Source organism: Nannobrachium achirus (assembly GCF_963921795.1).
Source record: "Nannobrachium achirus genome assembly, chromosome: 19".
NCBI lineage: Eukaryota > Metazoa > Chordata > Actinopteri > Myctophiformes > Myctophidae > Nannobrachium > Nannobrachium achirus.
In genome coordinates, this window is record NC_137826.1 from 14,952,316 (window position 1) to 14,978,579 (window position 26,264).

A 26,264-nucleotide genomic window follows, 5' to 3' on the forward strand; every position below is an offset into this window, starting at 1 on the left:
GCCCTAGTAACTCAGTCCCACTCCCCCCCACCCCCCGTGACACCCCTGATCATCACCACCACCATGCACCTAACAATATCTGGACTATATTATCAGTTTCATCATCATTCAACCAGTAGCCTACGGGTGACATTATAATACTACTTGGTTCTGTTTTTCAAGGGCTGTATAATTTGTGTCAGGCTGCTGTCATTTGCCAACTTGCCAACTCTGTAATTTTGTTTTTACATCACATGTCATCATGAGTCCTGAATTTCTTTTCAGTGCAATTTAAGAGGTGGAAAAAAGGAATGGAACAATTTTGGTAATAGGCTACTTAACTCAGCTTTTCTGAACTGAATCATTTTATTTGTCGAATAGGCTCACTTGAGACTTGACACACTCCTCTGTTTGTACAAGTTATAGCCCATAGTGATGTAAATCTCTGGCCATATGATGATATAGGCTATCTTTTTATTATTATTTTCTGGTGTCTTTTTTCCCCTTTCTTTTTCTTTTTGCAGTTCCAGTATTTCATATAGGATTGTTAGATAGATAGATAGATAGATACCTTTATTATCCCAAGGGGGGAATGTGTTGCCCAGAGGCAGCACAGCAGTATAAGGTTATTTACAAAGTTACAGAAAAGTATGAAAAAGATAAAAAGAAAAAACAAGAACAGAGTACAGAGTACAGTAAGTACAGTAAGAGCAAGAGCAACGACTATCAATATAATACAGTGCCCAAATCAAAGTGACCATAACAGTCAATGCTAGTTAGTGCAACAAGTATCTCTACATCATGTCAAACACAAAGCAGAAATACAAAAAAAAAAACTAATAACACTAATAGTGCAGTGTCCAAAGGTCAGAGCGATAAAAACAACTAGCAAAAGAAAAATAAACAAGAGAGGGTGATGCATGCGGCAAGACGCACAAAAAAACACCCTTGTTCTGTTTACATTGTACATTTCTATCATTTCGTTCTGTGACCTTGTATCTGAACTGTACTGTCCTGTAGACCAACTATTCCTATATGCGAATTGCTATTCAATCAATCAATCAAATCCTTCGTGGAATTTGAAGAATTCTGTCACAAGCTGCACATAAAACAAGTGGACGCATCTTTGTAGAAGTTCTCCACTCCATAAACATAGCGTGTCAACAAATCTTGATGCAATCATAGCGTGTAAAGGGCGACCTTGTAGTAGATGGGTTGGCTATTGACGGCGCTCGACACCGCCGTAGGATGAATTATAAATCGCCTGAGACGTCACCCGCACTACTCTAGTAGTCGCACCCCCTGTGCTTTAAGAGGACTTGTCTTTTACATGCGATACAGTGAGTGTGTGTAGTCTGTAGGGCAGGCTGTTCACTGTCCACGGATCAGGGGTCCTGGACTCCAGGTGAGCTTTCATTCTAAAGACAATAAGTTTCTCATAAAGTTTAATTAAAAGTGTGTTGCTGTAGATTAATGTATGCAGGACTAGTTATTTAACTTGTAACTTTTGTATACTTGTCTCTATGCGATGGGCGTGATTTTGTTTAAACGTTATTTGTGAGTGTGATAACCGAGTGATCTGTAAAGTTTTCCCGTGGAGTTTGGCTTAAAAATGTGTGCTCCTAAATCACTATTTGATTGGATCCATCAGAGGCAGTAGCAGCAGGACTGGTATATTTGATAATATGCTGCCAGGTTCTGTCATATTGCTTTTTTTATTGACAGTTAATATCCAGCGAATGTTTGCTGTGTGCGAACTCTTATGACTTGTTTCACATTGAGTAAACGAATTTAGTAGGTTACCTGAATTGATTTAGTAGGTTACCTGGGAAGTTGGAACAAGCCATCAGCTCAGCAGTGAATCAGATGTTTAAGTCTGAATATTTAATATGAACTTTTCATGCTATGAATCACTGATGTCTCGGAAAATCCACCCGTGGTCACACCCACTTCTCTGATCTTATCTAGGCTGCCTGGTAGTCTATACTCTTTTCAACACTTTGATGTTTCAAAGGGAATTCAGACCATGTGCTTGGCTCTGAGGTGGTATTGTGGGACTGCATGCAGCTGTATGGTGTACAATTGAGACCAAGTAGCAAAGCAATCCATATAGCAACTTTCAATTGTTGTTACCCCTTTAGAACTTGCTCAGAAGTCTGTCCTCCCAAAAATAATGAATGGAGAAGGATCTTAATATTCTGGTTTGGGTTCAGTAATGGGCCTATTTGTCAACATAGTGTAAGTAAACAATCTTTATTATGTAAAATAATTTACAATGATATATTGTATCCAGTTATTCTTGTAACTTAGGCAATAACTCAGTCTTAATTTATCCATTTGTACTGTAACTCTGAGAGTGGCCACTCGCTTGGAATAGGTTCCTGGTTCGATCCCCGGCGGGTCCCCCTGTGTTAGTGCCAAAGTGTGCTTGAGCAAGACACAGAACCCCTAACTGCTCCCGGGGAGCGGGTTAGTGCCTTGCATGGTTTCATCCATCAGTGTGTGAACGGGTGAAAGTAGGCCTAATGCACACTGAGCTTGTAGACCGGCCACTTCTGCAAAGATTTATTGTAGACAACAACTGAAGAGGCATTAGTATAGAGCCCTGGGGGACTCCTGTCAACTAGTCTCGCGAGGCCAGATTGTTGACTCCCGCGATTTGGAAATGCTCCCGTCATACATGATATAGCATTCAGAGATTGTGTAATAGTTGTCTGGCTACGCGAGACTACCTGTCAACTAATGTAAGATTTAAGTGGTTAATAATAATCAAGGAAGTTCACTCAAGGACATGCAGCAGCAAGAAGTAGTTGTCTATAATAGTGTGGAAGATAGTTTCATCCTTTTAAAGCAAACAGGACTTGCAGCATTCCTTTTTTCAAGACAATGGTGTGCCGTACAGTACACCTCCATGGCAGATGTCATGTTGTGCATTCCCTCAGCAGCTGACAGTTCTGTTTCACAGGGATAAAAGTACAAACTTCCCCGTTGGGACGTTGTCATGACATGCATGCATTCCTTAAATAAGCTGCTCCAAAATCAAGATTCTCTTGACATGCAATCGAATCCACCAGCTCTGCAGATACGAACCTGTAGCAGAGACAAACTGTATAGCCTTTTTATTTGGGCAGTTGGTTTTTGTCATGGGAACTTTTGTCAAGGTGTGGATGTGTGTCTTCATTAAACAAACTGTGTTCTCTGGGGCTGCCGAGGCATGCTTAATTATCTTATAGTTATAATCTAACCATTTCTTGAAACTTGATACACTGCATGACAAATCAGCGAAAGGTGTTTGATACCTGTGGCTGACTCACGTGTTTTCACTCAGAGAAGTGTTAACGCACTTAACGGTACAATTCTGTCTTGACCTATCCACCATAACACTGACTGCACACTCCTTCACTCTAACACATTCATGTTGTTTGACATAAAACAAATCATGTTGTTTTTGCCACTGCCAAGTTGCCAACATGAAGGTGTAAAGAGCCTTGGGAGGGCAGTGAAAGTTGTCAACTTTGCTTGGCATCTGATAACTTCCTCTTTTACACAGGAACAGAATCAGACATTTTAAGAGATAGGAAAGAAACCACGAAAGATTTTAGTGCAGCTTTTTTAGGACTTCCGATGTACTCATGACTGTTAGGTGGAAGCATTTCAGCCTGCATCGACTCGAGAATCTAGTGGTTTCCTGATACGTCATGCTATTTGTCACGGATATTTACCCAATGTGGGCACAATTACACTATGCAGAGTCTACACAATGTTTTGTTAAATGTAAATATTAAAGCACTAATTGTAATTACTGTGCAAGTAATATATAATAATTGTCACAGCTAACTGACCTGTTTGTCTTGTTACTTTAAAGGGCAGCAAAGATGTCCAGCAAGGAACCAGCATTGCCATGAAAAACAGTTCCAACTGAATCGCAGGATATCTCACAACACCAACAGAGTTCTCACAGAGTGGACACAGACACTGGACACTGGGCGTTTATCATCGATGGGGTGACCCGACCTGATCGTTTGATTGCATTCACCACGATAGTTGACCAGTTGGCTCGTGGCTGGCCTGCCTGCTAGGGCCACAGCCTGGAGGAGATCTATGAGCTCTGTTGAATGTGTTTATCCATTTCGTGCTGCAGTTTGGAATTTAACAGCTGATCGCCATGATCGACCTGAGCTTCCTGACGGACGAGGAGAAGGAAACCATCAGGGCTGTCCTGAAACGAGATACCGACCTGAGGCAGGCGGAGGAGAAGCGAGTCAAGTCAGTTCAACAATTTCATTTCATTAACCACTTCAACCCTGTACTTAGTTGACCTGGGTCCCTGCATGTGTCTATCCTTGGCCGCCTCCCCCTTTTCCATGGATACCAAATCTCTTTGCGAAGACAGCCAAGCTCACAACGGCTTGCATTGCATTGTGTTGTGAGTTGCAGATCCCAGATGCCCAGAATAGGGATGCTAGGGTACATGTAGTTAAAAGAGTTTCCACATCTAAAGTCAAAGGTTAATTCAATGTATTCCCCAGCAGCACTGGAGCGAACATCTGTTCCATTAGCTAACCCATGAACCAATGAGTTGTTAGTGAAGTGTGCATAGGACATCAACATTACTCAAAATCACATCTTCCAGTTGACTAATTACACACACATGCCATGCCAGTTTAGTATCATCACTGGTTCATATGTATTGAACATGTAATGATAAATGGATGAAAGCATTACCAAACTAATATTCTTACAACAAAGTATGTTTTAGAGTTCTCAAAGGGCCTGACAATTAATGCCCGGTCCTAACTGCCGGCCCAGCCTGTCTATACTGTACATTTTGTCCCGAAAACGTCGGGTTCAGTTAGAATTAGAATTTGAGCCTTAGGCCCGGCCCGGCCTTACTAATCATACATTTTAGGCCCGGCCCAGCCCGGCCCGGCCCAAAAACGTCGGGTTCGGGCCGAATTTGAGAACTCTAGTATGTTTCACCCTGTGTTTTCTTTCCGTCTCTCCCTCCTTTTACAATACAGATTATTACCTTGACTAGGGCTGTCATGATATGACATTTTACATGACGATTAATTGTCACTCAAATAATTGCGATTAACGATTTAATTGTGTTTTTGTCGTTGATAATTACATTTCTGTTTGGCTTTTAGGCTTTGAAGTTGCACATGGCAGATATGACACATAACCTAAATATACAAAGAAATTATGGACATATTTGACAACTTTCTACTTAAAAAAAAAATACATTGATAGTGGAAATAGCCGATCTACAAGCTCACAATGTGAGCTTGTAGATCTGCTATTTCCACAATTTTTTACTTTAAAAAATATGTATATGAAACATTTTCAACATTCATGATTATGACGATTATGAAAAATAATCGCGATTATGTAAAATAATTGCGATTAGACGATTATGTAATAATTGTGACAGCCCTAACCTTGACTGTCTCCGCTTATCTCTGCACATACTGTAGGAGCCTACAGACCTCAGCGACTGACCAAGGTCAGCTCAAATATATGACAGGAGAATGGTTCTACGAGACCAAAGCACAGCGGCACCAGGAGCATATCGATGGCTCAGACATCATCAGAGCCTCCCTGAGACAGACCATCTGTAAGCCAACAATCTCTACAAATCTCTCTCAATCTCTCTCTCTCTCTCTGTCTAAATATTATTCACACTCAGCTCAAGGGAAAATGTATTTGTACAGCCTTTAATTACTGTGGGCTTTACAGACCAAAGTTTTAACAAAGGAAACAAAATGATATCTCACTGTTGTTAAACCCTCAATTGTGTGAGGAAAAACTCAGAAGAAATGGAAGAGACATTGAGAAGGATCACAAAAGAGGGGATCCTTCCCAGGAAGGTGTGCAGAGTAGACAAATGCCCAAATGCAAAACAAACAAAAGCACAATGCTGTTAAATGTTGTCTCACACACATGGGTGCTCAGCTGCCAAGTACTGGAACAGTCTTTAGAACCGACATTGCTTTCTTGCCAGGCAGTAATCTCTTCTATTTGATACGTGCAAAGTGCATGAAAAATTTCTTTTTTGGTGTATTAATCCATTAGTAGGAGTTAATGGATTTAGTGGTGATAAGGAGATTTCTTTTTATCCTACTACCACTAATTCCCGTAGTTTGTATTCTTTTTATTGCTAAAGATAACCTATTCAATTTGTGTTTTTATTTTCCAAAGATGGTGCTTTTGTTGGGTTTCATCCTTGTTGCTACTAGTCCTGTTTCTGAAAAATTTCCTCACGCTGCACGCTGGCCATCTCTCCCGCAGTCGAGTCTCCCTTGATGTAACATGAATAAATAATTGATAATTTGCCTTTAATTCCTTCGGAACTAAAGAAACAATAAAGGGGTAAAATGTACGTGCATCAAAGTGAACAGGTGCAGGGCAAACAATAGTACACGTAAAAGAAAATAAAGTCTGAACACTAGTAGGAACAAGTTCCACTGTTTTATAGTGTCAAGTTCAGACGTTTGATCAAGAGATCTTCATAAGGAATCTAATCAGGAAATGTTTGTTCGCCCAGTTCCTGTTTAAATTCCTGATTACAATTGCTCAATCGAAACATTGATGCAATAAAATAGTGGAGTGTATTCTTACCAGTGTGCGGACCTTATTTTCTTAGAACTATAAGAACCAAGACTGTGGGGAAAATATAAGGAGTGGAAAGTACAGATATTTAAAAACCTGAACCATAGTACTAACAAAGCACAACTTCGTTACTTACTACTTCCTTAAAAGTCTATCTGCAATCTTAATTTTATCTTAAATAATAATAATGTGTGATTCTCTGTCTATTGCTCTTGAATTATGCTACTATGCATTGTGTGATATGGATTTATTATAATGAAAACACCCTCACAGGTCAAGTGCTATTAGGCTAGAAAATTAAGTAGTTTAGCACAGTGGTTCTCAACCTTTTCAGGCCGCGACCCCTAAAATAATCATATTTGAACTGGGGACCCCCCACCCTGACGAGCACTAAGAGTTGAGGCATTACATTTTATATAACACTGTTTTATTGTGAAAATAACGCCTCGCCACAACGCCTCGCGTTGCAAAGCGTTGTGAGCATGTAGATCGGCTATTTTCACAATTTCTGCCTCTAATATTTGACAATTTGGACAATGTCTAATTTGTCATTTTAGAAGTATTGAAACATCTTTAAATTGTCACTTTAGAAATGTGCATGTACCCACTATACACTTAAACTTTATGTTGGTTTGTTTACTGTTGAGTGAGAAAACAATGTTGCACATTAAGTTGATCATCTGGCGACACCCCCAAAATAATTTGGGACCCCCCTGGGGGTCCTGACCCACAGGTTGAGAACCACTGGCTTAGCACAAAGTGATGAGACTCTCCTTGTGGATGCTTTCCATTCTAGTGGAGTTATCCCAGATGTGGCCAGCAAGACCCAGCTTTGTCAGCAGTGACAACCAGGAAGTATTCGTCCCTCCTGAGCTTTCAGGGCTGATTGATGAACCACAAGAGCAGCCCAGTGAGAAAAGGTAAAACAGTGTTCTAGGGATGGGACGTTAAGCGATATTATCGTTTATCGTGATAAAAAACACTCACGATAATCGTATCGTGGAGATTTAATTTATCGTGATATCGTCCTCCGTCATGCAAGATCAATTCACTTTTTATTTGCTGAGCTGCATATCCGGTACCACTTAAACCCTCTATATTTGGTAAAAGGTATTTATAAAATACGTACTTAATACGGTCTTTTTTTCCACTCACTATCAAACGCGACGCGTTGTGAGCTTGTAGATCTGCAATTTTTTGGCAAATGTTCCGCCACAGGATAATGGATTTTTGATTATCACGATAATATCGTAAATCGCGGTTTCTTTTGTCACAATAATCGTGATATGAAATCTTTATATTGTCCCATCCCTACAGTGTTCGTGTCTCCACATTATTCAGCTCCATGCATGATTTTTATGGACACAAATTCCAATAAGCTCATGAAAATTATCCCCCTAAATATCACCCTAATGCTATCATATCATAGCTTAATTAACTGTTTGTGTTTACTTCTTGTCAGCTGACAGTATATTATACAGTACATAATGTGTTTACCTCTGGCCAGATTACAGTATGTTACAGAGTACAGTATGTGTTTGCTTACAAGATTACAGTACATTACACGTGTGTTTACTTCTTGCCAGATGCCAGTACATTACACTTATTTGTTACAGACCACAAAATGTAATTGACCTCATGAATTTATACGTTGGCCAACTTTGTGGAACAAATCAATATACAGCAGAGCATAAAATTCTCCTGAGCGCTGCAAGTAAACATTTGCATATTATCACAGGACTTCTGTCAAACCTCTCAATCTAAATATTATTTTAATTCACTTTTAGTTTTTACTGTTAAAAAAAATACACTTTGATTTGTAACCAGGCTGTCTAAAACGCTAGCATTTCAACATGATGTAACAGCTACGGTATGTCACTGCCATTAAAGCAATGTTGAACCCAATCTTTAAACCCTTTTCTTAAACACATAGCTCCATGACGTTATGTTGACCTAGGGTTAAACATAAGCTAAAAAGGAAGCTTGTTTCCTTTAGGTTTCTCTGACTTCTACACTTGGAGATGCCATACTGTAGAATGGAGGAAGTTTGGATAATGTACATTCTTCAGAACATGAAGCTGCAGTACAACTTTGTGATTTTGCAACACGATGAGATTTAAAACATAATATGCACAGAAACAATAATGTTTACGAAATAATAAAATCATCAAACATTTGCATTACAAATTATGATCAATAGGTTCTGTCATTCATTCTGTCATGGGATCTTACAAACTAAATGGTACCAGTGTTATGTGTTTTATAGAGAAAAGATAAAGCTCAGAAAACATATGATCTCTTTCCGCTCTTATGAGGCCCATCACATGCTGTGCAAGAAAGAGTTGAGCATAACAGCAGATTATGAGTGTGATTGAAAAGGGGGAGGGGGAGGGGTCTAACAAACAAGCAAATGGATACTTTGCAATAGGCCCCTGAATTCCTTCTAATCGTCTTGGAAGGTCAGATCTCACATGCTCGTGTTTTCTTCTGTTTCTGAGGAGTGGTCAGACTCGGTTCAAACACAAGTGAGGAACTTGTTTTCAATCCTGCTTTTGGGCTGAAGCCAAGGTTGGCTCACTCACGTATGCCTGCTCTCTAAAGTAGCTGATGCCGTAATTAATTCTAGTGAAACACTATGTTCACAATGAGATCTATAATGAACTGCCAAAATATGTCTTTGTATAAATAAGTGTAGTAACACACACTTGAACATGTACTGTACATCTGTAGACCAGACATGATTCTGTTTGGAATCTGTTTAATGCATTCTTTATTCATCCTGATAGTAATCAAAACTGGAATCCATTTGAAAACCCCGAGATACTTAAATCAGTATCACAATCGCCCACAAAGGTCAGTGGAAACACACACACGCACACACACACACACACACGCACGCACGCACGCACGCACGCACGCACGCACGCACGCACGCACGCATGCACAGAGAGAAACATGTACAGTATAAATAGTGAATCAAGAATTAAGTATATTTATCTCCTTTTGAAGCCAAGACAGAATCCATTCAACAATGAACACTTTGAACCTCACACCCTGGACAACCTACCGGAGAGGGACAGTGTGTTGGTGGTTGGATCACTGGAGCAAACACAGACACCCAATGAAGGTGAGTTCTTCAATAGATACATTAGTTTGATAACCTATTTAACCGCGTGAACCCTATAATGTCTTTGGCCAGGGTCCCCCAGGGGTCTGTACCATGACCCACTCCTTTTTTCCCCTCTTCACCAAATCTCTTTGCCAAAATAGACCCATCTATAAGCTCATAATGTATCATTGTAAGCTTGTAGATGTGCTATTTTCGCCAATGTTCGCATGTTATGGCATGCCTATAATATGGACACAAGGGTTCATGTGGTTAAACATCATAAGGAATAAATTCCATCACAAATAATCATGCAGTCGGCTCATTTAATTTGTCCTGATGTGTAACAAATCATATGTTATGTTACATTTTTAAATGGAACAACGGAGTGCTCGATGGACAAATGGTCAAATCCATTTCTCTGCAAATCAATGTAAGTGTGGCAAGAGTCGTTTCAATGCTGTCTGAGGAAGAATACTACGTCGAAACGCGTTGCTTTGGCTGCATGTATGTCTACAGACTACTCTGTTCCTGGCTTCTGAAGTGCTGTTGGAGCTCTGTTCACTGCTTAAATAGCACGAATAAGGAGCTTCCTACATCAATATAGGCCTATTTCTTTGTATGTATAACGTAATCCAGGTGTGTGGGCCGACTGTGCTTCAGGTGTGCAGGTTTCCAGATTGCCGGCAGGCACAGTTGTTGCATGGCAGGGTGCAGAAATGTCAGAACTTTGTATGAATTTATTATTTCGTAAACTTACTATGTTTTCTTGTTTTACCTTGAGGGTTTTTTAAAACAAAACTTTTCTCTAGGATATTCTAACTTTCACATGAATTAAATTGTAGTTAGCAACGCATCTAGTATTTCAGTTTGTGCCAGAGTTGTACTTACTCACACTTACTCTGAAATAAGCTAATGAGGATATTTTCCCAAGGGTTGCCAAAGTGAAGGGATATTAGAGTACACGAGGCTGCCAGACCGAGTAGGGGATTACACAGAAATGCATTCCAAAGCCTTAATCTGTACTGCATGACTTGTCTACTTGTGTTTCACAAGGGCTTTGAGTACAATGTTTTGGAGGGAATCATTTTATATGATAAGTAGGGGTGCAGGAAAAAAAAACGATTCGAATTCGAATCGTGTTTCTAACATGGTAAGATTCAGAATCGATTCTCATTTTCCAAAAATTGATATTTTTATTAGATATTATTTATGAGATATTATGATTTTTATTTTAAGACTTTTTATTATGATTTTTTATTACGATAATGTATTAAAGGAGCTATAGTCAACTTTTTCATTGTAGGTGTACATCCTAGTCTACAGACTAGGATGTAAACAAAGTACGGGCCCTGTAAATGTAAACAAAGGGCCAAAATGATTATTTTATCATTATTTTACGCTTTTTGTGGTCATTTTTTAATTGAAACACATATATGAAGCTTATTTTTTTATAAAATATTTTCGAAACATTATTTTTATTTTAGCATCCGTTTTTCAAGAAAAAGTTGACTATAGCTCCTTTAAATATTATGTTGTGTTTGTAGAAGTTAAAAGAATGTGTGCAAGCATGAATAAATCAGCATGAATAGAGACTAGTTTTGAATAGAGAATCGTTTTGAATCGAGAATCGTTTTTACATCGGAAAATAATCGTTTCTGAATTCGAATCGTTTGGATTTGAAAGAATCGAGAAAAAAAATCGTGAATCGTGACCCCAAGAATCGATTTTGAATCGAATCGTGGGATACCCAAAGATTTGCAGCCCTAATGATAAGATGGAAACTGCAGAAAACTTTGCAGTCGACAGAGTGTAAAGAAAGGTCAGATAGTTACATAATGCTCATATCCTCACTGAATGAACCTGTGCGTGTGTTCACCAACTGTGCTCATACAATTAGTTAACCCTATTAATGTGCAAGGCACCAAAATCCTCCAACCCATTAACAAAGATGACTAAGCTGCTCTGCAAAAACCGAAAATAGTATAGGGCCAGAAAACTTGATTTACAAATTATATGTAATGAATGATACACATAATCTCAAATCAAATTCTCCCCTGCATTATCCAATTAAGTGCAGAGTGAGCAGAAAGCTCACTTACTGTAATTCAGACAATATTTTCAACCTTAATGGTAGAAGAATGCATCACTTCTCGGCTTAATGCTCTATTTCTTACCTATTTTGCATTGTATGTTTGTTCGATTATTTTCTTTTTCAGAGCCTTTATCGTCGCCTGAACACTGCAATTCTGTCGCTACTAACCTAAAACAAGACACCCTTAAAGATACCCTAGATGAGCTCATGCCTGAACCCGAACAGAGAACAGTCATTAACAGCTCCCAGGATTCTCTGATAGAGGTTGATGGGCCAGCAGATAGACAGATCAACACAGCCGCTCCGAGGAGCATCCCTAAACCCTTGTTCAGCCTTGGCTCCGCAGAATTCCCCACCTCCCAACTGACCCCTCATAGTCCAGTAACCCTAGGCTCCCCCACTGAGACCTCCACACCCACAGACAGAGAAGATTTGAGTTTGATAGACATAAAGCAGGATAGTGAGGAGTGGCAGGATAGGAAGGAGCTGGGAGAGCACGGCTTGCTGGATGTGGATTGTATCACTCCGCCTGAGAAGGAAAACAACGCTGCCCCTGTCCCCATGAGTAGTAATATCACAGGCACAAGTAGGCCTTTACTTGAAAACAGAGAAGTGGATGTAAATGAAGGTGGTCTCAGTTGTGAAAGCGAAGCAAATCTCCAATGCCAAGACACTGGCCTACACCAGGTCTCTGGTGGTAAGACTTTTAAGACCAATCACTCTAGCAAAGAATTAACCAACCAATCCATCCATCACACTAACAGCAACCAATTACTATTATATAGACCAACTAAATGATATGACTCAAACATGAATTCACTTTACACAAAAATATTTTTAAGTGGGTTTGTCAACGTATCACACAAATTAGACAATAGGCCTTCATAAAGTCTTGCTATTATCACTTTTCACAATTAACCTGCTTGTTTATGCATGTTTAATGCATGGTGAACATGGTTCATTTGTCTTTATTAGGGATTCATTTTGGAGTTTGGTGAATAAGTACAGCAAAAGAGGATCTGCTTCCATCTGCATCATGGTTGCATGTGGTTGCTTTGAAAGACAATTGTTTGTCTCACTGACAGAAGAAGAAATTCTCATTTAGACTGGTTAATTTGACTAGTGCAAGTAAAGTGAAAGTTTCACTTCTGTCAGAGCATGTCTGTGAAACAGTGTGATGTTTTGATACTTGTCTTAATACACATCATATGTAGGATTTTCTCATTAGTATATCTCTGTGAAACAGTGATATACTTTCTGAAAATCCTACACAGCTAACTTTTATTTAAAGCTACAATTCCTGGGCTTAGTTTAATGAATACAATTCTACTTTAAACAATCTGTATGTTAGTGCTATTTAACCAGTACTATCTAAATTGGTTAGTCTTATTTTGGTGGTGGTCTCCTTATACTTCCAAGTTTTGAACCTGGTGTCAGAGAGGACACCTGATAATCGACAAAAGTCCAAAGTTATTTAAAGCAAACATCTACTGGATTGGACGGTAGATGTGCCACCATGTTTATTGTTGTTCAGACATTGTTGCAATGAGAGGGAGACAACGACCATAAAACCTGCGGATTGTAGCTTTAAGACTATAGAAAATGACAGCATGGATGATCCTATGTTTGTTTTGTTTCCTTTGCAGATGTATGTGAGCCCTGCCATCCTCATCATGATAGCCCTCAAATGTCCAACCCCTTTCTTACTGATAGCCCTCAAATGTCAAACCCCTTTGTGGCTGATATCCCTCAAATATCCAACCCCCTTTTGACTGATCTGGAGTCAGGTAAGCTTGTAGACATGGAGACAGAAACCAAAGAGGATGGTCAGTCTGAGACCAAAGCCGTTGACTGGCCTCTGCAGGGCTTGCTGTCTATAGAGGAAGAATCTGATGATGACATCCAGGAAACCCATGTACCCGAGTCTCCTGAAAATATCCAAGAGGATGGTCAAATTAAGCTTCCTGTTGATAAGCAGGACGCTAAATCCCCAGAAACGTTGGAGGTCATAACACTGCCACTTACTGCACTGCAGAATACTCCATTTGAAGAAACCGTCACCTCGCCAAGTTTGGAACCAGCAGAGATGGAGGATCCAACTAAGTTATTCAACCTCGAAGAGAAAGAAAGCGGTGGCCCCGATTTGACCAGTGAACCAACAAGGCCTGAAGACATCACAGAGACGCAGATTGAAGATGGTCAGAATGCCCTTGTTGTGGAAAGTAAAAATGATGTCATCACATCTGAAATGGAACTGAACAATGAGGGTACGAGTACGGTTCAGTCTGATGAAGACAGCTCTTCGCAGATTGAAAGTAGCCTCATGTTTGATTTACCTAAAGAAGATGGTACATACAGAGCCAGACCAATCCTCATCTGTGAAGACACAGATGACTCTTTAACTGGTTCAATGGCAGATTCTCAGAGTCCACAGCCGATGGAAAACATCACTGTTCCATTATCTACTTCTTTGTGCTCAAACAACCAGGATAGCCCAGTTCCCGTTCCACAGCCGATGGAAAACGTCACTGTTCCATCAACTAGTTCTTTGAGCTCAAACATCCAGGATAGCCCAGTTCCCTTTCCCAGGAAGTCCAGTCCACAAAAGAAACAGCCTATCCAGATCAATGACGTGAAGTCTGCCAGCGAGACAGAATGTACGGAATCTAGCATAGTTGTCCAAAAAGTTGAGGAAACCCCAGACAGTCCAACCCATTTAAGTTCAAGTTCAGACAAATCTATAGACCTTGTTAAAAAAGTAGATGCCTCTCCTTCTGATCTCAAAACACCAGAAAGCGGCAAAGAGTCTAACATTGAGTCAAACACAAAAGACATGACTCTGAAGGACGACTCTGTCATTCAGAGTACAGACAAATCACAACTAAAACAACATGGAATTACCGGAGATGAAGAGAAATATTGTCAGCAATCCCAACACAAGGTTGAAACAGAATCAGTTCTGCTTCAGCAAAGGCCTCTCAGTCCAAGCAGAAGTCCATCTAAGACCTGCCATCCCAAGGCCTTACCCAGAGAATCCTCAAATCAAGGATCTCCTTTGAAAACCTTTCCAATAGACATCACCCCACCAACGAATGACTTGGAGGCACAATCTCAGAGGCCAATGCCAGCCGCCAGACAGAGAAAAAGTCCCTCACATGAAGCAAAACTTTCAGGGTCGATCGATATTAAACCTACAACCGAAATCATCCTCCATCCGCCAGCAGCACGGATAGATTGTCCCCCTACGAATTTAAATATCCAACAAGGTAGTCCAAAACATTCAACTGAGTTACAGCCCAACGAAACATCTCAGTCTGATAGCAGACAGCCACTTGCCACAAAAGATGTACAGAAAGTATTCCTGCCATCAAGGAAATCAGGATCTTTACCGAACCAACTTGCTAGATCGTTCGTTTCCCAAGACTATCAGCATTATCTAGGGTCACCTGAGAAAGCACATCGCCCACCTTTTCAACCAGGGAAAGCTGTTGAAGATGATGAAGGGGCCCATCAGATGAGTACCAGTAAGCAGAGTGATTCTATGATCAGTTCTTGGATTGTGCAAAATGCTCACTCGAGCCAAGACAGAACAATCTCTCTTGGGCTGGTCTTGGGCAAGTTCAGGCTGTGAGCCTTTGAATTCTCTCACTTAAGTTGTTACTATACTGTATTTAATTTAACTGCCTATGCTTGAACTAGTACATTAATGAGATTCATATTACTGGGATCTCTAGAGTTCGCTGTGGGGCTTCAGTACCAATTAACAGCAGATTTGATTGATTTGCATTTCATACCAAACAAATGATTTTGAATTCCTAAATATCTCATTACAGGTGTTTATTGCCTGTTTTTATTTTGACTAAGATTACAGTGGGAATTATAAAGAGCTATTAGAGAATACTTTCAGATATACAGTATATAAAAAGCTTCAAATCGTTCCAGCAGTATCTTAATTATTAATAATCGTAATGCCACTGCTATATTCTGCGTAATGTAATCCCAGACGAACAAATCCCAGTTACTCCAATTTTGAAGTTTACAGTCTCATCGTAAAAGTAAGTATTAGGCTATAGATTCCTAATGCTTGGTGAAAGGTCAAATCTGGTGTGAATCTAGCTAGTGTAGGATGCATTTTCCAGGACTCATTTTGTTCTGTTTGTGTCAGGTTATGATGATGATTCTAGTGTCCTCAGAGCAGATGATGACCCTAGTCCCCTCAGGAATGATTTGAAACAAGTATCTTCAAGGCCAATGTCTTCATCCAAAAGCCTGGAGACTCTTACCTCACATCTAACAAGTAAAACAACATTTTACATAATCTCGTAGTCTTTTAAAATTATCTGGATTTGTGATACAAACAAGAAGATACAGTATCTGTGATTTTGTGTGTGTGTGTGTGTGTGTGTGTGTGTGTAGTGTTATACTAGTTTGGGGGGACACATACATGCAGTATGAATGTTCTAGTGACTAATTTATTTGCTTTTTCCCAGGAGAAGAAAGGAGTACAAATGACCCAAGAGGACAGCTGAACATAAGCGAGAATGATGGTGAACATATGTAGATTTCTGTTACTCATTTTGTTTACGCTTGATACTTTGTGAAAGTTGACTGAACAAGAGTCCAGATGATTTGGCAGATAAATTACTTTGTCACTCATTAACCGTATTTGTTGTCCAACACTGTACCATTTAAAGAAGGGGTTCTCAAACATTTTCATATCAAGGAATGCCAAATGGATATGTATTTGGCCGCCACATGATTCCACAATGAAAACATTTTCTACGGTGATTCAAGATTTTTCAAAATGTTTTGAAAATGGCCAATCTACAATCTCATAACTAATTGCAATGTGATGCGTTGTGTGCTTGTAGTTTGGCTATTTTCAAATCGCCAAAGTGTAACATAAAGTTAAGAGAGTGGTTAAACTGTTCCTCATCTGGGGACCCCCCCTAAGGACCCCTGGGACTCCACTTTGAGAACCACAGCAGGAATACATGTCATAACCAGTTATGAAAGATGAAGTGTCTCATTCCAGTTTCTGCGGTGCCACTCGTCTCCTCCACTCCACTGCCACTCGTCTCCTCCCAGTCAGACCCAGATCAAATTCAAAGAATGAGTGTTTCAGTGCCCGTCTTTCAACAGGAGGAGGAGGTAAATCACATCCCAAATTTTACCTGACGCATTCTTTACTGCTAATAAAGTACCCTCAGAAGTACCAATACACTGACCATGGACCTTGGACTATTAGAATAAAGAATTTATCAGGTCAAAGGAAGTTGATGGATAACAGACCTCTCTATAACAGACTGCTGCCTAATCAAAGGCTCAAAGCGCCTGCTGCAGTCAAGCTGCACTGCATGAATCTTGTGCTGTATCCAACATGTCAGCCATGTAAACAAACACACAGGGACATTTACAACTAAACGTTGCTCTCTAGAATGTTTTAAAAAATATTTTAAGCGAGAAGTAGACAACGTACTGAACGTAGTATCAGAAAATGGATTCTATCTAATCAGCACTTCCTTGTTTTCCAAGGCGACCGTGTTGCGCTGGGAGGGACGCCCAGCGCAACACTTGTGGAACACTTTCAGCCATCTGTAAACAAGGAAATACTTTGTTTTGTTTTTAGTTTTGAGTCAAATTATTAATTGCATTTAGTAGCCGGGTAATAAGCGTGATAATGAATGGCTCCTTTGGGATTCACGGTACATAACAGCCTTTCAGCCTGATATCTCCCCTCGGCTGGCGCCTCGGGGAGATATCAGGCCGTGTGTGTATAAAGTATATGTTTAATTTGTTAAAAGTTCTCACTGAGTTTTAACTTCTGTATATAGCCTACTGTTTGTGCCTCGAATTCTAAGTTGTGCATTTGCATATCTTTCTCACTTCTTAGATGGACAGTTTTGACGGCACGCTGGAGCCCAAAGCGAGTTGGAGGAGCTCCATATCTAATTTAAGCCTGTCCTCTGGCCTGGCCTCCATGTCCTCTGTACGTCCACACAAGATCATTTTGGTCTAATATCTTCTTGTATCCATTTGCTAAAACAGTACTGTATGTTAAAAGTACTATCAGAGGATGTTGGGAACTGTTACGCATGAGGGTTGCCTTCTGCCTTTTGCCTAGATCAGTCTAGATCAGGGGTCTTCAACAGGGGGTCCGGGACCCCTAGGGGGTCCTCAGAGTTACTACAGGGGGGTCCTCCAAATCTTCGAATCCTTTTTATATTAACAACTTGAACCCTAGTGTCCATATTCTGAGAACTGAACACTTTGAGAATGACTGGTCTAGATGTTTAAACCTAAGCCGTTCCATTTTATAGAATATGGGCTCTATTTTCGTCCATGCCTTACCCCTTTTGATAAACATTTTGAAATATTTCAAATAGCTGATCTAGAAGCTCACAATGTGTCGATGTAGATGGGCTATTTTTTTTTAAATAGTAAAAAAGGGCAAAGAAGTTTAGGGATAAGGGGTAAGGCATGGACAAAAATATGTATTTTTTTTATTTGACATGGACACCACAACAATAATGCGTACTTCTCTATAGTAGAAATGGTCTCTAGATTAGATATGGTTGAAATGGTACAGTATTTGCACAAGCACCAGATGCCATGTATTTGGAATTTGTACCAAAACAAATGCTGATTTACATAAAAATACGGATTTGCAACATCTGTCAACAGTAGGCTTTTAACCATTTAGACTCTAGAAACTTAGTCGATATGTTTTTCATGTTATTGTTTTTTTAGTAGGACTTTTTCCCCCTCTACATCAAATCTCTTCGCCAAAAAATAGACAATCTACAAGCTACATGTTCTTGCGGGTCTGCTAATGTGTGAGTGTTAGGGACTGGTATGCTAGGGTTCATGATTAACAACAGAGAAACAAAACCAAAACATCAACAGCAACATAACTGTTTAGTACATGTGGATTGTGGATAGCTGGTTAAAAAGGAATGACTCATGGGGCACTGATGACCTCATGGTGGTCATCCAACAGTCATGGACAAATGCACGGGATAAATTGCCAGGGGCATCCATCCCAGTAAAAACAAAAACAGAGATACACTGTTGTGAATTGTAATCTCTTAATGCAAGAAAATGAATTTGCATTTATAGGAGTCAAGAATACTGAATGCAATTTAGCTTAAATTCCTGAGTAGTCTCTCAAGAACAGACTAACTGAGCTCAACTGAGCTCAAGTGAAAAGGACTTTTCTTTGACGATGGCTAGCCGGATTGATTCCCGAGTTAACTACTTACCAGCCACATGCCTTTCAGACAACTGGCACTCTTCTCTCTTTCACAAAATGTAATGGATGATATTGAACAAACTAGAAAGGTGGAAATTCTTTTATGATTTCAAGTTAGAAATTTGGTGTAATCAACCACTGACTCTATAATTACTATACCAGTCTTGAAGACATCATTTGACGAAATGTTGTACCTGTTCTGTGTTCTGTGATGATTCATAAGGTGAGTGGCAGCATGTCGAGCCTTTACCCTGGAGACTTTGGTGACATTGAAATCCAGGGGTCCATCCAGTTTGCTGTGAATTATGTCCAGAAGCTCGCCGAGTTCCACATCTTCGTGGACAACTGCAGGGACCTGGCTGTGGCTGAACCCAAAAAGAACCGCTCTGATCCGTAGGTCTTCTCTAGAGTATATGATTGAAATGGTATATGCTAAGAAAGACTGCAAGTCATTTTTGCAGTAGGTAGATGATTTGAGACTGAGGGAAAGTAGTTCCCTTTAGAAATATTTTTTGAATACATTTTAAAACAAAAAAACAAACTCGTCTAAGAGATTCCGTACATTTAAGAAATACATAATGAAGAACTAGTGAAAATAGCCGATCTACAAGTTCATAACGTGGTGCGAAGCAACGTGATGTGAGCTTGTAGATCTGCTATTTTCACTAGTTTGGGTCCCGGGCAAACGTCTAATCTTTCTTTTGGGTCCTGGCCTGAAATGTTTGAGAACCACTGCCTTAAAGTTTTATAGTAGGCATATTCATGGTACCTCGTTGTCCATCAGAATAAGCTTCAGCACTGTATTTTGCTCTTTTAAATTGTATTTTTGCTCATTTAGATCACTTGTACTGGTTCACCTGGTTTCAGCAAACATCATTTATTAGTTAAGCGTTATATTGTTCTCATTTGTAGGTATGTGAAATGTTACCTTCTTCCTGACAAAACAAAGATGGGAAAGAGAAAAACCTGCGTTAAAAAGAAAACTCAGAATCCTGCTTATAAGGAAGTCCTCACGGTAAGAATTTCAAATGCAATACATTCAGAATTCAATCTTTATATATACGGTATACTGTCTGTGTATATATATATATATATATATATATATATATATATATATATATATATATATATATATATATATATATATATATATATATATATATATATATGTATAGAGAGAGAGAGAGAGAGAGAATATACTCACGTATAGCCTTATTTGTTAATTTGCTTCTTACAGTTCAAAGCCACCATGGAGGTGTTAAAAACTCAAAAATTGAACATCTCAGTGTGGCACGATTACACTTTACGACGGAACAGCTTCCTGGGCGAGGTGGAATTGGAGCTGTCAGAATGGGACTTCAGCAACACACAGATAAAGGAATATGCTTTAAAACCAAGGGTAAAGTGTCAAATTCCTTATTGTCATGCTTAAAGCTTTGTGAAGCCTACAATAGATGGTCATTATTTCCAGTTATTATAGCACAACAGCCTTGCAGAGGCTCCATCAAAACCTAAACACTTGGCAAATTGAAGGACATGCTTAAATACAAATGATATACTTTCTCTGTTTATTTAACAATACTAGTTTTTCTGGGTCTGGTATTTTCAATGGCACTTTGCCAAAATAATACAAAGAATGTTGTCTACCTGTTGAAATGTCCATGTGATCAAATCTATGTTGGTAAACTACCTGCCCCCTTAAAGAAAGCATTAGTGAAGACAAAGTGTCCAGACGAGACGACGCAAAGATTTGAACTATGCTCGCTGTAGCCTGTCACTTACTCTTAGCCCTGCTGAATTCACTTGTTACCTGTTTATGCCTTGTAGAAGGTCTGGCAGAAAGCTTGCACATTATTCAATTATTGTTGCACAGATTGGCATGTGCGGTATGTCATTTATTTATTTGTAATCACCCTATAGTTCTCTGCACCGGCCTCGCCTTCACACACTCTGTCTGTGGATAAGAGAGGAGAGATGAGAGTAGCCCTGCGTTTCCTGCCACAGATCTCCCACAGTAAGCTGATAACTCATAAAGAGTCATATCTCGTTTATAGGGCTGTCACGATATGACATTTTACATGACGATTAATTGTCACTCAAATAATTGACGATTAACGATTTAATTGTGTTTTTGTTGTTGATAATTACATTTCTGTTTGGCTTTTAGGCTTTGAAGTTGTACATGTTAGATATCACACATAACCTAAATATACAAAGAAATTACTGACATATTTGACAACTTACTACTTAAAAAATAACTTTGATAGTGGAAATAGCCGATCTACAAGCTCACAACGCGTCGCGACGCGTTGTGAGCTTGTAGATCTGCTATTTCCACTATTTCGGAAATTTTTCAACATTCACGATTATGACGATTATGACAAAATAATTGCGATAATGTCAAATAATCACGATTAGACGATTATGTAATAATTGTGACAGCCCTACTCGTTCATGTTATTTTTGCTATATCTGCTCACTGTGATCTCACTGCATCAACAGGTAAAAGGACATCTCAATTGGAGACTGGCGAGGTGCAGATCTGGGTGAAAGAATGCAAGAACCTCCCACCAGTCAGAGGAGTGATTATCGACCCATTTGTGAAATGGTAGGATTTACTGCATGCTGCCTTAGTTTATTAGGTGGTACAATATGAGTATTGTTAACTGTGTGCAATATTATATAACTGTTTAGGGTAACTTAAAGTAAAAAAAAAGGATAGCTCACAACTCTCTCCACCAAATTCTATTTGAAACAATGTTTAGATCCTCTCCGGATCTTCATAAGGTTAAAAGGTGAAAGGAAGTAACTATCACATGTACAGACACTAGTCATTGGCCTCACCTAGTGACTGGGGATGGATCCACAGTTGAAAAGAACTTGATAACATAATTGTCATTACCCATATAGAAAAACTAGAGAATGGATGCCCCATGCCCCACCTTTTCATTTCAATCAAGTTGCTCACCCAGCGTATGAAGCACCAAGCAGTACCGTCGTCTTCCACATTTGACCATTATGACCATTTGGTCATAGAGCGCAGCAGATGCACTAGGGTTTCAGACGATGCATGCACAGTAGAGTTTAAAATGTGGATGTCTTGCAATACCACATTTGACCACGGCAGCTTCAATAATCCTCTTAGGTCCTGGGGGCTTGGAATTGCATCATGTTTCATAGAGGGAATTCTCTTATTAGAATAAAAAACATTTGAAAATTGCCACTGTTCCACAACCAAAAGAATGGATTACCTTAATGACAAACACATGTACTCTGAAACTATACATGTGTAGCTGAACTGTGGGGATGATTTGAAGGGGGTTATTTTATTGCATCTAATTCACTCGATATGTTTCAACTTAAAAACTTGTAACGGTAACAACAACTTCTCCACCGCAGCGCCGTGCTTCCTGACAGAAGCAGGAAAAGCCGACAGAAGACCCGAGTGGTGAAGAGGACTGCCAACCCCATGTTCAATCACACCATGGTGTACGACGGCTTCCGGCCAGAGGACCTGAGAGAGGCCTGCATTGAGATCACAGTGTGGGACCATGACCGACTCAACAACCACTATATTGGGGGCCTTAGACTCGGTTTGGGAACAGGTGAGATTCTACAAGTTTACTACACAGTAAAATCTTCAATGTTAATTTCTCCATTTGTAAATTAAAGGGAGTGTAAGTGGTATTGTTTTGTTAAAACAAAATGTTTTTTTTTTTCTTTTTTTTTTGTGTGAAAAGGTTAAAGCTCTGATAATAATAATCATTGCTATAGTGTCTTCAGTAATAGGGGTCTCCCCTTCTCTCATATTTACTAAATAGGAAGAAAAAGAATCTGATGGGTTGCCAGTTTCAGCCAATCGGGAGAGAGTATTTATCTGTTTAAATCTTGTAGTGTTCCAGTTCCAAATTCGACTGCTCATTTCTTTGTGTCGTCACTTCCAATTTCACTTGTTATCCTTTATCCTTAATAATGGGTTCTCTCTCCCGATTGAATCAAATTGGTATCCCAACCAGTGTTGCATTGGTCCGGTCACATGTGTGCACGCCGTCCTGTATCTTTTCTGACAAGTGACCATGCCTCTCACGCGCACAGACATGCATTGATGCAAAACAACCCCCCTCGACAACGTTTACAGACGCTTTAGTGTCACTCACACCAGGGTGATTTAATAAAGGGATCTGGGAGCCTGTATTCATATCAATTGTCTGAACCTGCTAACTTCATAATGTAGTTGTTAAGCGACGTTTTTGGCTTTTCTGTTTATCAAAGAGCTGTTGGGACAGGGAGACCCTAGCCTGGCTCCAGCCTCCAGCCCCTGAATCGCTAGCCACACCCATAAAAAAACAAATAAATCTGGCAATGGAGTTAAACACATTTTTCATTCTGTGTCAGGCTAGGGAGACCCCTTTTACTGAACAAACATATGGCAATGATTACTATCAGAATATAGAACTATTTAACACTTATTTTATCAAAATTAAAGGTAATGTCCCTTCAATGCCCTCTATGCTATGCAGGTAAAAGTTATGGGGCTGATGTGATGTGGAATGATTCAACGACAGAGGAGGCCAACCTGTGGGAGAGGATGATGAAGTCTCACAGTGAATGGGTCGAGGATGTTTTGCCACTGAGAATGTTGGTAATGGCAAAAAGCAAGATAAAACCAGGTGGTACTTTGTAAGTAGTAAGGCAAATAAAATGACACTGATGGATAACTGGAAGAAACATAAAATATATACAAACATGGATGGATATGCATGTGCATGTGTACTGTACTGTATGTAATTGACTATTATTGCATTAGCATCTTGAAGATAATGTATATGTTTTAGAAAATACAAGTTACAATATACGAGATACAAATCTAAACTATACAAGATATTTATAAATTAATTCAACTCACAACACGTTTATTTTTAATCTATGGACAAATTGTATATACATGTAGGCCTAATGTTATAGCAAGTAATAACTTTAAAGCTACAATCCAAAAGTTGTATTTACATTGTCTCCCTCTCCTGACAGAAAGAGGTAATTGCAATGATTTCTGAAGTGCAATAAAGACTTTTATTGCAAATGTCTCATTGAAAGAGTACACCAACTCCAACCACTGCTGTACTAGTTAAAATAACATCTGGATTGTAGCTATGTTTCCAATTGACAAGACATGGTATAATGCCTCTGTGATGAGGATTACGTACATTTCTACATATGGACTATAGCCTACATTTTGATAATTTGGAATTAGGATTTCTATTTTCTATAGCATCAAATGTGTTCTGTATGGTCTGATCAGTTTTAAATAGACATGATGACATTGTAATACGTTTTAAGCCTGATATTTTGAACCATTTCCAAAAATGACCTGCTGCACGCTTAACTGTAATATAACATTAGCCTACTTCTTCATGACATTGGATTGGAGTGACTATATTTTCTGTCAACCTCAGGCTCCAACATAATTCCTTTGTATGGTCTTCTTCTTGTTGATTTGTAATCAAACATTTTCAGTATTGCTTGTTGACAAAGAAGATAATGAAACATTATTGTGCTAAATTGTGTTTAGTTTGTCTGTTTCATTCACGAGGAGCAGTGCTGAGGGGATTACCAAAAACACTTAAGACAGAATACTATTATGACTAGAGGGAATGTCAATTACAAAGCAGTTTAATTTATGAAATAACTAAATAAACAACTCCAGAAACCTTATTGTGCAAAATTGTATTGAGTTGCTGTTTCATTCATAAGGAGCAGTGCTGCTGAGGGGAATACCGAAACACTAAAGAAGGAATACTATTATAAACAGTGAGAATGTCAGTTACAAACCAATTTCCTTTATGATACCAGTAAGACTCCCGAAATCGGGAGATAAGCGATCGTCAGGTCGCATACACAAACTTTGGAAGGCAATCGTAGCCAATCAGGAGGGAATATGGGAAATGGGAGAGATCCATGTTAATGACATGACTGTAGAGATACTGTGTACCGGTTTGCGTGATTTCAGGGCAAAATCTGTAGCTGCAGTGTCCAAAAATGTGTCTTGCAAGAATCTGCCTCATGATGGTGCTAGAAGAGGGCCATGTGAGAAATGATGGGTGGAGGTTGTGGTTTGGCAGCCAATGTGTGTGCAAAGTTTGGCATGGATAGGGGCAACGGTGGCGGAGATATGAGTAGGGGAAAAGTGTGATGCGAGGTGAAGGTGGAGGTTTTGATAGTAACCAATAACAATACAATTGAAATGTATATGTTATAGTATTATTTAATGTGAAAGTTGGAGTAAGTAAAAGTTAATTTCAATCACTACATTGGGTCCAATGAACAACCCAGCATTTGAGTTAAAACATAAAACCCAGTACACATGTTCTGTCCCACCCAGTGGTGGGTAAAAGGTGATCTTTTTTGAAGAAAAAAGAAAGGAAAAACTGTGTTTTTAGTGTGAACTATTTGGGTACGGGTAGGCCTACTGTACCCTTTTGTGGTGCTCTTTTTAGTAGATAGTAGATAGCCTACTACTATATGGTGACTGGCTAAATCACAGGGAACCCATATTATGATCTAAGTCAGAGATGATCTGAAATAGAAAATGCACATGGCTTTTAAATCTCAACATCATGATGTCATGTTGATGACTCTCACACAGTATGATCTAAGAGCTGATCTCAGTCTGAAGGAGAAACATAATGGGTATGGGGAAACCAAAGTGAGACATTAAGTAGGCCTATGGGAAGTCAACTCATTGCCAACTTAAAGCCCCTGATACACGTAGCAATATTTTCATCAATATCAACCAGCAACAACCAGAGGCGTCCAATGGCCATTGGCAGCGTCATTGTATTAATCTTTTTGTCTTCACGCGCGCAAGACACCAGTTATGTTGCCAAACCTTATCAACAGGCATGAATTTATTTAGTACATTTTATATTTTTCCCCTTAAGCCAAGTTATGGCAACTGCCATACTTAGCCATACCCAATTGACGCCTCTCGTCGTTGCTAGTTGATATTGATAGAAAAATTGCGTGTGTGTGTGTGTGTCAGGGGCTAAGATATAGGCTAATTTAACATTGTCAACCAGTAAACTTGAAAGTAACTGTTTCTTAGCACTGCAAAATGAAATATTCAAAGGGCAGGTGCTGAGGATATGCTTTTGGGAAATTGTTTATCAGCCTATAACTGATTATTATATGAATTACTTAGTAATAATACAATATTTTGTGAT

The 26,264-nt window shown here is 39.3% G+C and overlaps 1 protein-coding gene across 1 annotated transcript; it reads left to right on the forward strand.

Moving 5' to 3' along the window:
* Positions 1-1,324: 1,324 nt before the first annotated feature.
* sytl2a (synaptotagmin-like 2a) lies at positions 1,325-24,043 on the forward strand. The gene is made up of 18 exons (XM_080749253.1): positions 1,325-1,384; positions 3,845-4,245; positions 5,457-5,596; positions 7,388-7,511; positions 9,378-9,444; positions 9,601-9,718; positions 13,439-15,316; positions 15,958-16,089; positions 16,283-16,339; positions 16,828-16,943; positions 17,686-17,781; positions 19,268-19,437; positions 19,957-20,059; positions 20,282-20,443; positions 20,965-21,058; positions 21,547-21,652; positions 22,444-22,649; positions 23,565-24,043. The coding sequence occupies exons 2-18, from the start codon at positions 4,145-4,147 to the stop codon at positions 23,726-23,728; spliced, it is 3,834 nt and encodes a 1,277-aa protein (XP_080605379.1). The 5' UTR covers positions 1,325-1,384; positions 3,845-4,144; the 3' UTR covers positions 23,729-24,043.
* Positions 24,044-26,264: the final 2,221 nt, after the last annotated feature.

Excerpts from the sequence above, each read along its gene's own strand:
- sytl2a (XM_080749253.1), top strand. The coding sequence starts at position 4,145 with ATGATCGACCTGAGCTTCCTGACGGACGAGGAGAAGGAAACCATCAGG. Across the intron at positions 9,445-9,600 it reads TATCACAATCGCCCACAAAG|CCAAGACAGAATCCATTCAA; the intron begins GTCAGTGGAAAC and ends CTCCTTTTGAAG. Across the intron at positions 20,444-20,964 it reads AATATGCTTTAAAACCAAGG|TTCTCTGCACCGGCCTCGCC; the intron begins GTAAAGTGTCAA and ends ATCACCCTATAG.